The 16,266-nt window shown below is 42.6% G+C and overlaps 1 protein-coding gene across 1 annotated transcript in view; it reads right to left on the reverse strand.

Annotated features, from left to right (window-relative positions):
• Positions 1–15,820, reverse strand: part of LOC149438127 (forkhead activin signal transducer 3-like) — a 30,308-nt gene extending 14,488 nt beyond the window's left edge. The window contains exons 1-3 of the mRNA XM_089660222.1: positions 15,744–15,820; positions 15,552–15,643; positions 15,031–15,158 (exon numbers count right to left, since the gene is read on the reverse strand). Coding sequence (XP_089516348.1) covers positions 15,031–15,158; positions 15,552–15,643; positions 15,744–15,820 — 297 coding nt within the window. The remainder of the gene's footprint in view (positions 1–15,030; positions 15,159–15,551; positions 15,644–15,743) is intronic.
• Positions 15,821–16,266: the final 446 nt, after the last annotated feature.

Below are 16,266 nucleotides of genomic sequence, written 5' to 3' on the forward strand. Positions count from 1 at the left end.
CCTCAAGGGCGGTAAGGGCGTGCCCGACATCGCCACCCAACTGAGGGTGTTCTTTGCCTGCAACTGCATCCGCAGAACTTTGCCAAAAAGGATTATGGACTCTGGCAGGAACGTAATGTCACGCTTCTTCCTGTTGCCTCTCTGGAGGTCCCTCGGATGGGACAATTGGGACAGTTCCATCCCCTACAACTGGGACACTCCTTGGTACTACCTGGATACCTTCAAGTTTATCAAGGAGCAGGGGCTACAGGGAGTCAAGCCTGACTTGTGGAAGCCAAAGATCATTTACAAGCTCATCAGAGCAAGTGACATTTTGGAGTCGGTTCCAGGCCTGCCTTCAGACACCTGCAAGGTGGTCTGGAGGAATGTTTCTTCAAACATCCTCACCAACAGGCACAAGGACCTGGCATGGATGGCAATCCAAGGGGGGTTGCCTCTCAGGACATTTATGCATGCCAGGAACCTGAGCAGATACAGACACTGCCCCTTCTGCATCATCCACGAGGAAACGGTTCATCACGTTTTCTGGGAGTGCTCTTTTGCTCAGGACCTGTTGAGGGCCCTGGAACCTGAACTCAAGCACTTTGTGCCACAGACAACCATCACACACTTTGGAGTGTTGAATGGACTTTTCTGTGGAACGTTTTCTCTGGAGGACATTGACAGCGCCTGGCGGGTGCTGTGTTGTTTTAAGGACGCTTTATGGTGCGCCAGGAAGCACCTCATCCACCAGCGGGAGAGGATGTACATTGAGGACTGCCGCAGACTGATCCTCAGTCTGCTCAGGGACTATACCTTGATGGACTTTAAGGCGGAAGAGGACGTCTGAAGATCTCCCCTTCCCCCTACTCCCCCTTGCGTGTCTTTGTCCCTTCAATAAAGCTTCGGGCCTGTGACCCTTCCCCCCCCCCCCCCACACCCGATGCTTATTGTATATTGTAACTAATCGTATCTTGCATGACTTTGTAATGGTAGGAAATGTTCTTTGTCTTAGGATGCTATGGTCTCGGGGTAAGCGGCGTTATGCATGACGTGTTGGTCTGGGGATTCGTCCGCCACGCACATCACGTCAGGCATCATACCGCTGAGTGAATGTATTATCGAATGTATTTATCGTATGCCTGGAACTATATTGCAATGTGGTGCGCTGCGTCGCAGTATAGGGTGAGCTGTACCCCGATAACGAGTATCATGTTTTTTTATACTTATGTAAAGTATCCTAAAAAAAAAAGCTGTTGGGCAAGGAAGGGTTGTAGCGATGAATTCTTGAAGGAGTTCGGTACCATCTGGAGGCCAGTTTGTAGCTGTTTTCTTGCGTCGAAACATTGAGGGAGCATTTGTGGGAGTAACTAAAAATTAGGTCCAAATCTGAATCCGACAGGTTGGTATCCAGCTCTCTGTTCCATGCACGGCATGAAGGAAGAGAATTGTAGGTCCTACTCCCAACAAGGAGGGGGTACACCTCTGAGATCAAATGCTTTTGGGGTTCGGCTTTAGAGCATGCGGATTCGAAAGGGTAAGAGGACGGGCCCAGTTGTGACGGTCTTTATGCGAAAGCAAGAAGTGTCTCATCTGGAGATAAGCCCAGACAGGGAAATCACAGATACCCAGGCTGTCTAGTAATTCAGCAAATGTTTTTATCCTGCCTTTATGAAGAAAGTGTTTTACTATAATCTGAGGGTGCGGCCAGTGTTTGGACAGGAAGGCTTCATGCATGCCAGGAGGGAAGTCTGGGTTAAGGAGTTGGGCATATCAGAAATGGATACAGACTTACAAGCCAAGCGGAAAATTTTTAAGGTGGGCCCCAGCAGAGGGTGTGTGAGAAGGACTTGAGGGGTATGCCTTGGTAGGAGCCATGGGATCGACGCCAAGGGTGAGGGTGAAAAGGCATTCTCCAAATGGACCCAATCTTTGGTAGCCGAGCGGACGTGCCAATCGATTATGCGGGAAAGGTGACAAGCCCAATAATAGCGGTGAAGGTCAGGGAGCCCAATTCCTCCTCTAAGTTTAGGAAGGATCAGTTGGGAGAATGCAATGCGTGGCCGCTTATGGTCCCAAAGGAATAGGGAGCACAATTTTTTACAGAAGGCAAAAAAAGCGAGTGGCAGAAGAATCGGCAATGTTTGAAAAAGAGAGAGTAGATGGGGGAGTATGTTCATTTTTAGTATCGCCGCCCTTCCGAACCAAGAGAAGCAAGGGCGATGCCATTTAGTGAGATCCTCCTGTATAGAACGAAGGGCGAGAAGGAAATTTTTGGTGTAGAGGTCGTCAAGATTACAGGTAAGTTGCACACTGTTGTGGGCTTTTGAATCATGTCTCAAAAATATGACTTTTATCAAGACATAATATTATATGGCAAACAGCTCAGCATAGCCGAATGCTAAGAGTTAATTTTGTCTTGGTTGAACCATCTAGCTAGAGAAATGTAATGGGTGAAGAGATTGTTTTTCTTTCCTCCTAGAGACAATACTATTTTAAAGTTCTACAGGTGATCAAACACCATTATTCAGACTTCAATAAGCAGGTAAACATATACAAGGTCTGGACATGACAATAGAGGAACCAAACTGATTGTCTGAGAGCTTACCCAAACCTTGTAGAGTGTGATGAACCAACAGACCTCTGAAACTATTACCATATACTATTGTTCACCAAGGGTGAAAGCATTAACAATTGTTTACCATGAGTCCAATACAAGGGCCATGCAAACAGAGAGTTTTTTTTCCCTACACAGAGAAAATGTTGATTCTGAAACAAAGGGGTGAAATTCAGGACATTTAAGTTTAAAAGTTCACTGTATATCATGACAAAAATGTACTACAAAAACAGATTATAAATAAGATGTCATAGACTTTAAACACCACTAAATACTCAGCAATGGGAACTATATATCACTAACTTGAGTATTGAGATGATGGGAAGTAAGATGTATTATAAACTAGCATTAGTTACATGTCTTATCAGGAAACAAACAGGATGATATTTCAAGTAGGAATAACTGAATATACACCTATATTCCATGGTCCCTATTTAGAATATCATAGGTATGATCACTGCTATATCTGGAAAGAGCCGTATATTTTATTCCTGAAATTACCTGAAGATTCCACCCAAGGTATGAGTCATCTCAAATACTCACATTGTTCTGTGATACATGACCGCCACCTGGCGGGCAGGTGAGAAATAGCTTATGTACATACATTTCTCAACTAGCCAATCAGGAAGCCTGGTGGGAAGGTATCTTAGAACAATGGACTAGTGGATATAAAAGCCCATGTGCTTTAAAAAAAAAAGAACCCTCATAAAGACCTCATGGAAAGACCTGACATCTGAAGAAGATCTCTGCTGAAATAATTACTCTTCCATCTTTTCAAACTTCTTAAAACTTTAAACCTCTAATCTTATAACCTCCTACATTCTCCCCTACTGAGAATCTTTCACTTGCCCTATATATCAGTCTAAAGGCGTTCCACTGCCAGCTAAATCCACGGGAGAGTTGCATAGTCTGACGTCCGGGTGTGGTGAGATGTTTATTTGATTTTGTATTAATTACTTTCTCTGTTGTGTAGAATCATAAAATTACCTTAGTGTATTACAACAATATTGGGTAGTTAGATATCTGTAGTCAGATACTGTGTTACTGTTAAAAAAATTGTTTATTGCCATATTATAAATTTTTCCATATTTCATAATTTATTGAATATTAATAACCAGAGTATCACATATCAAGGGCTTACTTCTTGCAATCCTATGGCCACGGCGTGCGAGAATATAACCTTTGAGATATTCGAAATTATTAATTATTAATAAATTTAATAAATAATCATATCATTTAAAATTTGTGATTGATGAAATTAGTTAGAGACCTTATTAGTGTGTCTTACATTGGTAGGTTATATCTTTGATTGTGTGTACCAATATTCATTTATCACCAGTCTTTTGCGTTTTGTGTTAATGTATATATAATTTTTGTACATAAATAAATTTTTATATTTATCTATTATAAGGCAAATTTTGTGTGTATGGTACGAAATCATATTGGCTAAAAGAATTCAAGGTATAATAATAAGTGGTGATCAAGTTATCAAAGTGTCCAAATTATTGGTTTACTAAATATTTGCCGTATTTTAACGGCTGGAGGCACTGTAATATTTCATCTAAGGGAAAGGGACACGCCCTTTATAAATAATATATATCCTTACATAAACCACCACAACATAAATTTGGAGGCACTGCTGAGATCCATAGAAATCGTACCATAACACAAAACGCACTGGTGATTGTATATTTGTACACTTTATCAAACATATATTTTGTATCAAAATGGCATCCAGTAATCACGGATCCACCTCTTCCAAGCATAACGAGGAAAATATGGCGGCTCAAGGCATTGAGCAGGAAGTAATGAAGCCAGCTCGGAAAGCTGCCGGTGCTTGGCAGAAGTATGTTGAAAATGAAGTAATAAATTATCTCCGCAAGAGATTGAATTTGGGGGATAGTAATAATGAATTTGTGGATGAAGAGAAAGAGCAGGCCATGAGTACCTTTGAGGACCTGTTCAACCAAAAGGGCCAGGTTGTTGGGTTTTTAATAGCATTTGCTGGAGCAGAAAGTGATAGAAGCCGTGACAGACTTCTCCTAGAAGCTTGGCCCATGTTATGGTTCATGACCGCTGGAGCTGCCCAGCAGACCATGACTCTAAGGGAAGAGTTGTCAGAGGCCCGCCTCTTGTTAGAAAGCAAAAATCAGGACATTGAGTCTTTGAAAGGGAAGCTTGGTCATGCCGGTGTTCGTTTAGACGAATCCGAGAAACATTATGATAGATTGGTCGGAGACTTTCGAAGTGCTCAGGACCTGTATGAGAGAAACTTTCAGGAATTAAAACAACTTCAAAAGAAGTATCAGGACTTAAAAGATGAGGTGGAGTACTTCAGATCAGAGAGGTTATCTCCTGTCAAAATTAAAGTTCACCCAGGGGATAAGCATGACCAGTCAGAACTTACCTTGATAAAATCTGAGCAGAAAACTCTGGAGGAGCAGATTATAAGGTTGACGGCCCAAATAAATTCTGGGGTCCAAAGACGGACCAACCCAGTCAAGCCAGAGGCTGATGAGCGGAGATACCCGCATCACAGCGAAGTATCTGATAGTGAGTCAGGGTCAGAATATAGGTCACCTCCTAAGCTTTCAAGATACACTCCAGAGCGCTCTGAAGAAAAATATGAGGTTTCATATAGGCAGGAAGGGAAATCCCAGGGGTCATTCAGGAGATATGACACCCCAAAGGTTATTAAGTTCCTGAAGGACACTGTTCCTATGTTTTCTAAGAAAGGGTCCCTTGAGATCACCGAACACATGAGAACATATGAACAGACGTTAGAGATTCTGGGCATTAGAGATGACCACACCAAAATAGAATTGCTGCCATGGGTGTTTGAAGAGAAATACCGGCAATTCTTTGAGACCTTGAGGGCCTATTCCAATCAGTCCTGGAGAGAGGTTAAACATAAGTGCCACATGGAATTTGGGCCTTATAAAACTGTAACCTCTGCCAAGGCTGCGGCCTACAATTTAAAGTGTGGTCCTCACCAAAGCCCTGCAGAATTTCTGGCTGTCCTCAGAAATGCCTATTTCCTGGCTGAAAAGGATCCCAATCCTAACCAGCCAGAATTCAAGACACTATTCTATGAAGCATTACCTGCTTACATAAAATTGGGACTTGCAAAGGATTACAGAAAGGGATGCTCTCTTGATTGGTTGGTGAGAGAGAGTGACTATTTATTCTCGATCCAACAGTCCAGTGAGGGCGGGATAAAAAGAGAACCCAAAAATAGCCCCAAGATAGTAGCAGCCACTACCGTTTCCCCTCCAAATCCAAATTTGCAGGCAGAGAAGAAATCATATGCGGAAGTAGTCCGTGGGGGTAAAACCAATGGTTCCCCTAGATTTGTACCTCAAACCCAGCAAGTGAAGGAGGTCCATAACTTTGCACCCCAAAACCAGTGGGTGAGAAAGGATAGACAAAAGCCAGGGAACTACGGTAGTGGAAGTGAGAAGAATAAAAAGTATGGTAAGGGCCAGTATAGTGATGAGAATCAAAGGAGGCAATGGTATCCTCAGAGGTTCTATTATCCTCGCCAAAACCAACATGGGAATTTTTATGGGAACCCCAATTTCAACAGGCCCCATAATTACAATAAGAATCCCAATTTTAATAAAAACTCCGACTTCCAAAGATTTCCTCCACGCCAAGAACACCCTCAAGCTCAAAGGGGGGATACAGTACCCCAGGCTCCCTTTAATAACAGGGAGACCCCAAAACCTCAGAGAGAACAATGGCGTCGGGATCAGAGCAGTAGTTCTGACTCTGAGTCTCATTACCAGTCTCGTCCAAAATACAAGCGCAAGTATAGGAAAAGGGAGAATCAACAGAATGACTCCTCTGAGCGTATTGGACAAATAGAGGCACAGGTCAGCAAAATGGCTGAACAAATGGACAGGCTTGTCACTCAATTTCCATCCAATCCTTTTTTAGGAGCAGCTCCTGTGACCAACCAAGGGTCACAGAATTAACAGGCAACCAAGCCTTAAACCAACAGGGGAGGACACTGAGTCAAATGACAGGAGATGTGTGCCCCGTCCCTGACACGCCTACTAATGGAGAAGTTAGTCCTCAGGCAAAGGGGGACCATTTGTTGGTTATTAATGATTCTCCTGCTTTTCAGTGTCCATCTATTGCCCCTAATATAGTCGCGGCATCGGAAGTCATCAGGATTGACAAGCCAGACGGAGCACCAACTTCTAGTTGTGCTTCTGTCTTGAGACAGTCCAAGAATCCCACCAGGGAGGATAAGGGTGATGTGTCCACCACATGCGGTGAGATAAGAGCTAGTCATAGGTTATTGAAGGGCCCACAGATCTTCAACCACACTAATTTCATGTGTGAGCTGACTGAATCTGATGGGAGATATTATGCCACGGTGCAGGTGCAGGATGCCAGTGATCTTTCGATTGTCGGCTTAATAGACACTGGATCCCAAGCAACCATCATGTCACAGGAACATTTTGACAAAGTGGCGAATGTCATGCCCACCAAGCCGAGACTTAAAAGTTTTGACAGCTCATTGATTGGTGTAGGTGGAGACCCGTTACAAGTCATGGGTACCGCCTGGCTTAAACTGAAACTGGGTAATAAGGAACTGAGACACCCCATCATCATTGCCAGTATCTCCCAGCACCACATGATAATTGGGATGGACTTCCTAAAAAGGCTGAACACCATAGTTGACTGTGTGAACCAAGTCCTGTGGTCACAGGTAAATACCCCAATTAAATATGGGAAACTTAAAACTCCCCATTCCCGACAACACTGCCACCTGGTGGAAGAAAGGCCTGGATCATTAGAAATCCATTTCAGGAACAGCCAACTTCCTGATGTAACGGTTATCAAACCTGATGACCATAACCCTATCAGAAGAGATGAGGAACACATTTTTAGAATTCCCCAAGATAAAATAAAAGATATCTCCCTCCAAGATGACATCCTTACGATATCTTTTCATCAGGAGGATAAACCAAGAAAAGGGGGAGATCATACCCAATTCTTGACAGGTATTGAAAGGGTTAACAGCGACTTGTTTATCCCCATCCGGATAAATGGTCTTAATAGGTCAAAATATGCCAAACTAGATTTGAGACAGGAACACAGCTTTGTAAGCCATGGGTTGATAAAACACCTGACCGAAATGGAAATGATCCGTTTCTCCACACCTCAACGTCATTGGATTTCAGACTCCCTTGATGACTCTGATGATCACAATTCAATGGCTCGGTGTCTCTTAAACGTCACTGTAGGAAACAAAACAGCCACCCATGTGTTCCTAGTCTTGGATAATCCCCAAACTAAAATTTATTTTGGCAACGATGTATTACATCGCTTTGCAATGCAAGTCGACCTAATTAATGACTGTTTATGGAGTCGACTAAAGGGGGACCCCGAAAAATACCAAAATCTGGACTTAGCTTTAAAATCCCAGCAACAGATGCCTTATGCTGTTGAAGTCCAGGTAGCCCAGAAGATTACAATTCCTAAGGGCATAAATAACTTCATACTCCCCATCCAAGTTAAAAAGGGACATAGACTGAAGGGGTCAGATGCATTGGTATGCCTCTCCCATAAAATGCAGGGGGAGGGACTGAACATTACACACACGCCCCTAGTCAACACACATCAATCCCCGATGTACATTTACATACATAATCTGTCCAATCAGGACATCGTCTTACCCAAAGAGACCCTTATTGGTCTAGCGGTAGAGACTGAATATTATACCTTTGGGGTTACTAACCAGGTGATTGGACTCATCCCCGATGAATATTTGTCGGAGGAACAATTAATTGAACAAACATTCCATTCATTACCAGAGGGTATTTTCACCATAGAGTCCATTTATCCATTCGATTCTAAAGATGGCACCTGTCGAGTCGAAGAGACATCAATTGTCTTTGATCACCCAATCAAAGAACAAGAGTACCCCAAAGAACCTGGATGGCAGGAGAACACACACACACATCACATACCCAATGACCTCACCACGAAACTTGAAGAGGCATATGAGATAGGTCAGCCGGAAAGCTTTCCTGGATTCAAGGAGTTAGTGGAAGAGATGGTGGCCCTCGCCGACGCGTGTGCCAGTGATCTCGACCGACAATTGCTCCGAGAGCTTCTCCTTGAATTCCAGGAGATCTTTGCCAAGGATTCTTACGATTGTGGGACTACTGACCTACACATCGCTAGGATCCAAACAGATCCAGATGCCCCACCAGTATTCGTAAGACAGTATAGGTTACCATTAGCTTCCTATGAATCTCTAGCTGAGATTATCAGGAAGTTACATGAAAGGGGTATAATTAGGCCCATCCACAGCTCCTACAACCACCCGATCCTGGGTATTTTAAAACCCAATGGACAATGGCGTTTGTGCGCTGACCTCCGTCAGCTAAACAAACGTGTGTACATGTCAGGATGGCCTGTCCCATACATAGACCAATGTCTCGCCCAGCTCCAAGGATCCCAGGTTTTTACAGCCTTGGATTGTGCACAAGGGTATTGGACCATAAAGGTGAGTGAGGAAGACCAATACAAACTGGCTTTCAGTTTTGGGAATCGACAATATTGTTGGGTGAGAATGCCTTTCGGATTCATAAATTCCGGACATGAATTTGCTGTGTTCATGCACAAGGCCATGCCAGACGCCTTCGAAAGGGGGACGTTGGCATATGTGGACGATATCCTGATCAAAAGTACAGATATGGCCAAACACATTACAGAACTTCGGCATGTCCTGGGCCAATTAAAAGCAGCAGGAGTTAAACTGTCCTTACAAAAAGCCCAGTGGTGCCGCACAAAGGTAAACTTCCTAGGCCATGAAGTTACTGCTGAAGGTTTGAACCCACAAAAGAAGAAAGTTGAGGCGGTTCTGAACTGTAAAGTCCCTACTAACCTTAAAGAATTGAGATCATTCCTAGGTATGGTAAACTACTCGCGTAAGTTTATTGATAATTACGCCGAGATAAGCAAGCCGTTGCTTCACCTACTGAAGAAGGATGTCGGATGGTCGTGGGGTAAGAAACAGGAGGACGCCATGAAGGAATTAAAGGAACGTCTCACACAAGCCCCGTGTCTCGGATATCCCGAAGGGGGTAAAAATTTCTATCTAGAGACAGGGTTTACGCAGGTAAGTATGAGTTCTGTTCTTTACCAGAAACGTGCTGATGTCAGTAAGGTGATTGCCTATGCCAGTAAAACTTTGTCCCCGGTTGAAGTAAAGTTCAGTGACTGTGAAAAAGCTCTATTGTCCACCGTGTGGGCATTACAGAATTTTCGCAGTTACATTCAGGGAGAGAGAATCATTGTTGAAACGGCACACCAGCCTTTACAGTATTTAAAGAGTGAACGTATCAAGGGAGGAAATGTGTCTAATAGCCGCATCACTGCTTGGACTTTGTCTTTGCAAGGGTGGCCTCTTGAAATTCGGTACAAACAGAACAAGGAAAGTCCAGTAGCCCAGGGCCTAGCCGAGCTCCATGATTGTTCCGCAACTACGCCTACTATGGAGGGCCCGGACACTGACTTTCTGGAAGAACAACTGTTCTCTCCCTACAAGGTTTACGATGAAGAATACTGTAAACAGCTGCCGTGTGTATATGTGGATGGTTGTGCTTTTCATCACAAGGATGGGGAACAGCTCCAACTAGTGGCAGGTATTGGAATCGTTTGGACCCAAGGTGTCACCCCAATTTCTGTGGGATACAAACTTGGACCAAAAAGCAGTCAGGTTGCTGAACTTACTGCAATCCTTAGAGCAGTTGAGATGGCTATAGAGTTCAACATCAAAGAGTGTGCCATCATAACCGATTCCAATTATGTCAGGAATAGTTTTGTAGAGTATTTCCCTAGGTGGAAGCGAAACAACATGAACAAGAGTAATCACAAACCCGTGAAACATGGTAAGCTCTTTTGTCACATCGATGAACTGGTAAGGTCCAATGATCTCACCCTGCACTTCAAGAAGACCAAAGGCCACTCCAAGGTTCTAGGTGCCGAGAAAGAAGGGAACGATCTGGCCGATTCTCTAGCCAAGGAAGGGGCAATCACCGGTGAACTGTTAGACATTGACCAATTTTTAGGTACCGTACAGGTTGAAGCTGTCACCAGGCAACAGGCCAGAACAGCTGGTGATCCAAATGCATTACAGTGGAGTCACGATTCTCCTAGTGAGGATTTAATTACTGCCCAAAAAGAAGACCCAATAATTGGCTTGTTTTATAGTCATATAGAAGATCCCAACCAAAATCCCATAAATAAGGAAGTATGTAGTGGGAAGGAGGATTTACGTATCTTAATGAAATCCAAATCCCAATTCTCTTTATATCAGGGATTGTTGATACGAACCTCAAAGGGTGGCGTACAACAATGGGTCGTCCCACTTAAATTTAGAGGTTTGATGCTACAGCATGCCCATGATGCTCCCACTTCCGGTCATCGTGGAGAGAAGATCACGTATGAGATCCTGCGGGATTATGCCTACTGGCCTCATATGTTACGTGATGTGAAGGAATACTGCCAAGGTTGCCTAATATGTCCCCAATTTCAACCTACCAAGCCAACTCACAGAGCACCTCTCCAGAAGAGGGGGATATGTATGCCTTGGTCAGACCTTCAGATGGATTTTATTGGGCCAGTAACAAAATCTTCACGAGGAAATCGGTATATGTTAACAGTTACATGTTTATTCACCAAGTATGTCGAATGTATACCAGCACCAAATAACAGCTCCGAGACATGTGCTGCATTGCTAATAAATCATGTATTTTCACGTTTTGGTTTACCTCAGAGGATAGAGTCTGATAGAGGATCGCACTTCACTAGCGAAGTGATGGCCAAATTGTGGAAAATTTTGGGGGTTAAAAGGAAATTGCATATCGCCTATCGGCCAGCCTCTAGTGGTGGTGTAGAACGATACAATCAGACCATCGTTAATGTCCTTAAGAAATTTGTTAAGGAAACAGGCAAAGATTGGGATGTCAAGCTCCCGCTGGTCCTGATGGCGTTGAGGGCTACTCCGAATACAGTTACAAAAATGTCATCTTTTGAACTGATGACAGGTAGACGGATGGTACTGCCCCAGCACTTATTGTATCGCACTACAGATCAAAATTTGATCAATGCTACCACCACACACCAGTACATAGAGGATTTACGTAAACATCTGCAATATGCTTTTGCCTTTGCCCAGCGAAATTTGGAAAGAGCTGCAACTAGTGCTAAGACATACTATGATCTCAAAACCTCCAAGAAGGAATATGAGATTGGTGACAAGGTCTATCTATACAACTTTGCAAGAGACCAGATCAAGGAACGGAAATTCCTTCCATCTTGGAAAGGTCCGTTCTCTATCATTGATAAAATCTCTCCGGTCGCATATAAATTGCAGGTCACCCGGTATGGTGAAATCAGTGATAGATGGGTGCACATCAACCAATTACGTGCTTGCCATCCGAAGTCTCAATTGCAGTTGTTGGAAGACTGAACCCACCAATTCCTATCTGGAGATATTGAGATCATTATTAAATTTCCTTTAAACATATAATTCATCTTTTGCCTCACAGGATCCAGTAACATAATTTTATGTATATCCCATACTTAAACTGTTCATTTTAATAATTTAGAAAGGAAGGCCCAGACTATGACCAGACCGGCGATCGGAGGTGTCAATGACCGGACCCTAGAAGGAAGCTGTAATGTCCTGTGGGAAAGACCAGATGCCAGAGATCGATCCGGAGACGATAACCTGATGTCCCAGGCCACCAAGGGCCAGTCCAGAGGAAAAGACCCGCCTAGGAGACCGTCTAAGAGACCTGTCGTGCGGAGGACCCATGGACCCCAAGGTGGATGTGCCAGGCCAGGCCGGCCTCATCACAAGACCAGGATCGTCATCGGAAGTGTCCATCTAAAGACGCCGAGTCAAGTTGAGGACCAACCAGCATCACTGCTGCCATTTTATTATAAAAAAAAAAAAAAAAAATTTTTTTTTTTATTATTTCATTCACTTCACCGGAGAAGACGAACGATCACTCTAACCAAAAGTCCCACTCATGTTTTTCGATACAGACACCCCTCTACGCGTGCCTATACCCCAAAAACAAAGGGGGATTTGTTGTGGGCTTTTGAATCATGTCTCAAAAATATGACTTTTATCAAGACATAATATTATATGGCAAACAGCTCAGCATAGCCGAATGCTAAGAGTTAATTTTGTCTTGGTTGAACCATCTAGCTAGAGAAATGTAATGGGTGAAGAGATTGTTTTTCTTTCCTCCTAGAGACAATACTATTTTAAAGTTCTACAGGTGATCAAACACCATTATTCAGACTTCAATAAGCAGGTAAACATATACAAGGTCTGGACATGACAATAGAGGAACCAAACTGATTGTCTGAGAGCTTACCCAAACCTTGTAGAGTGTGATGAACCAACAGACCTCTGAAACTATTACCATATACTATTGTTCACCAAGGGTGAAAGCATTAACAATTGTTTACCATGAGTCCAATACAAGGGCCATGCAAACAGAGAGTTTTTTTTCCCTACACAGAGAAAATGTTGATTCTGAAACAAAGGGGTGAAATTCAGGACATTTAAGTTTAAAAGTTCACTGTATATCATGACAAAAATGTACTACAAAAACAGATTATAAATAAGATGTCATAGACTTTAAACACCACTAAATACTCAGCAATGGGAACTATATATCACTAACTTGAGTATTGAGATGATGGGAAGTAAGATGTATTATAAACTAGCATTAGTTACATGTCTTATCAGGAAACAAACAGGATGATATTTCAAGTAGGAATAACTGAATATACACCTATATTCCATGGTCCCTATTTAGAATATCATAGGTATGATCACTGCTATATCTGGAAAGAGCCGTATATTTTATTCCTGAAATTACCTGAAGATTCCACCCAAGGTATGAGTCATCTCAAATACTCACATTGTTCTGTGATACATGACCGCCACCTGGCGGGCAGGTGAGAAATAGCTTATGTACATACATTTCTCAACTAGCCAATCAGGAAGCCTGGTGGGAAGGTATCTTAGAACAATGGACTAGTGGATATAAAAGCCCATGTGCTTTAAAAAAAAAAAGAACCCTCATAAAGACCTCATGGAAAGACCTGACATCTGAAGAAGATCTCTGCTGAAATAATTACTCTTCCATCTTTTCAAACTTCTTAAAACTTTAAACCTCTAATCTTATAACCTCCTACATTCTCCCCTACTGAGAATCTTTCACTTGCCCTATATATCAGTCTAAAGGCGTTCCACTGCCAGCTAAATCCACGGGAGAGTTGCATAGTCTGACGTCCGGGTGTGGTGAGATGTTTATTTGATTTTGTATTAATTACTTTCTCTGTTGTGTAGAATCATAAAATTACCTTAGTGTATTACAACAATATTGGGTAGTTAGATATCTGTAGTCAGATACTGTGTTACTGTTAAAAAAATTGTTTATTGCCATATTATAAATTTTTCCATATTTCATAATTTATTGAATATTAATAACCAGAGTATCACATATCAAGGGCTTACTTCTTGCAATCCTATGGCCACGGCGTGCGAGAATATAACCTTTGAGATATTCGAAATTATTAATTATTAATAAATTTAATAAATAATCATATCATTTAAAATTTGTGATTGATGAAATTAGTTAGAGACCTTATTAGTGTGTCTTACATTGGTAGGTTATATCTTTGATTGTGTGTACCAATATTCATTTATCACCAGTCTTTTGCGTTTTGTGTTAATGTATATATAATTTTTGTACATAAATAAATTTTTATATTTATCTATTATAAGGCAAATTTTGTGTGTATGGTACGAAATCATATTGGCTAAAAGAATTCAAGGTATAATAATAAGTGGTGATCAAGTTATCAAAGTGTCCAAATTATTGGTTTACTAAATATTTGCCGTATTTTAACGGCTGGAGGCACTGTAATATTTCATCTAAGGGAAAGGGACACGCCCTTTATAAATAATATATATCCTTACATAAACCACCACAACAACACCAAGATAAGAGAGGGCATTCCTTTCCCACTGAAACGGAAAGTGAGACTGACAAAATGAAACCAGGTCAGGGGAAAGAGAGATGTTAAGAGCATAGGACTTAGAGAAGTTGATTTTAAGATTCGACAGAAATTGAAAGAAAGCGAAGTCTTTCAATAGATTCGGCAATGTGGTATGGGGGTCGACAAGAAACAGGAGGATGTCATCCGCATAAGCAGCAAGCTTACAGTATATTCTTTGCTGCCTTGATCCCTTTGATATCAGGATTTGAGCAAATTTTCCTTAACAAAGGCTCAAGGGATAAGACGAACAGGAGCGGGGAGAGGGGGCAACCCTGGCGTGTTCCATTTCTTAGGTGGAAGGGGTTTGATAAGTGTCTCTTTACCCGGACTCGAGCTGTTGGATCAGCATATAGGGCCATTATGAAGTTTAGCATTCTCTCCCCCAAACCCAACGCCATCAAAGACGCCTTCAAGTAGTCCCATGCAATCCTATCAAAGGCCTTTTCAGCATCTAAAGAAAGAAAAAATCCAGGAGTGTTAGATTTACAAAGCCAATGTTGGAGATTAAGGGCCTTAATGGTGTTGTCCCTTGCTTCTCTACCAGGGATAAAACCCACCTGATCTAAATTGATCAGGGCGGGAAGCAAGGGGAGGAGCCGTTTAGCAACAATTTTCACGAACAATTTGATGTCAACATTCAGCAGGGAAATAGGTCTGTAATTGGGAACCAGAGTATCGTCCTTACCGCTTTTGGGGATAACCATAATGTAAGCCTCTAAAAGTCGGGAATGTGACTGGGGAGACTGAGAGAGAGTATTGAAAGCGGAAAGAAAAGGGGCACCTAGGATGTCTAGGAAGGATTTATAATATGCTACTGAAAAACCATCAGGACCCGGGCTCTTACCAGGTTTCATCTGCTTTACAGCGCACTGTTGCTCAATCAGGGTCAGATCTTTTTCCAGAGAGTGAGCCTGTTCCTCAAAGAGAGCAGCTGGGCTATAAAGATGAAGGAATTCAGAGATCAGGGAAGCTCTGGATTTTGTCGGTCTGCAGAGGGGGATGTTCAGGAGGGAGATTATATAAGGATTTATAAAACTGTTCGAAATGGGAGGCAATGTCGGGGTTGGATGTAGCCACCGTGCCATCGGAGCCTCTGATTTTATGTACCGTCATGCTGGACCGTTTCTCGTGAAGAGCACTAGCTAGAAACTTCCTGCTCTTATTTTCGACTTCATAGTACAATTTTTGTGAAAGAATGTATCTTTTTTTGACCACCGTACCCAATTCTGTGAGAAGTTGTATGCGGGTGTTCGTAAGTTCTGACAAGGTCAACGCAGCTAGAGTCTGCTTATGGGCTTTTTCCAAAGATTGAATCCTGTCCGTAAAGAGTTTCAAACGCTTGTCTGTCTCTTTTACGTCTTGTCGCTATAGCTATGAGTGTACCGCGAATGACACACTTATGGGCTTCCCACTGCGTGAGGGGAGAGGTGTCTGAAGAGCAATTCAAGGAGAAATACTCAGTCAGGTTGTAACGGATCTCTTGTTCAATAGCAATGTCAGTAAGAAGGGAAGCGTCCAGGCGCCGGTACTTCGAGCATATGTGTTTTTCGGGAAACCGC

This window comes from Staurois parvus, unplaced genomic scaffold, assembly GCF_062004578.1.
Source record: "Staurois parvus isolate SC_StPar_1 unplaced genomic scaffold, SC_StPar_1.0 ptg001215l, whole genome shotgun sequence".
Taxonomy (NCBI): Eukaryota; Metazoa; Chordata; class Amphibia; order Anura; family Ranidae; genus Staurois; species Staurois parvus.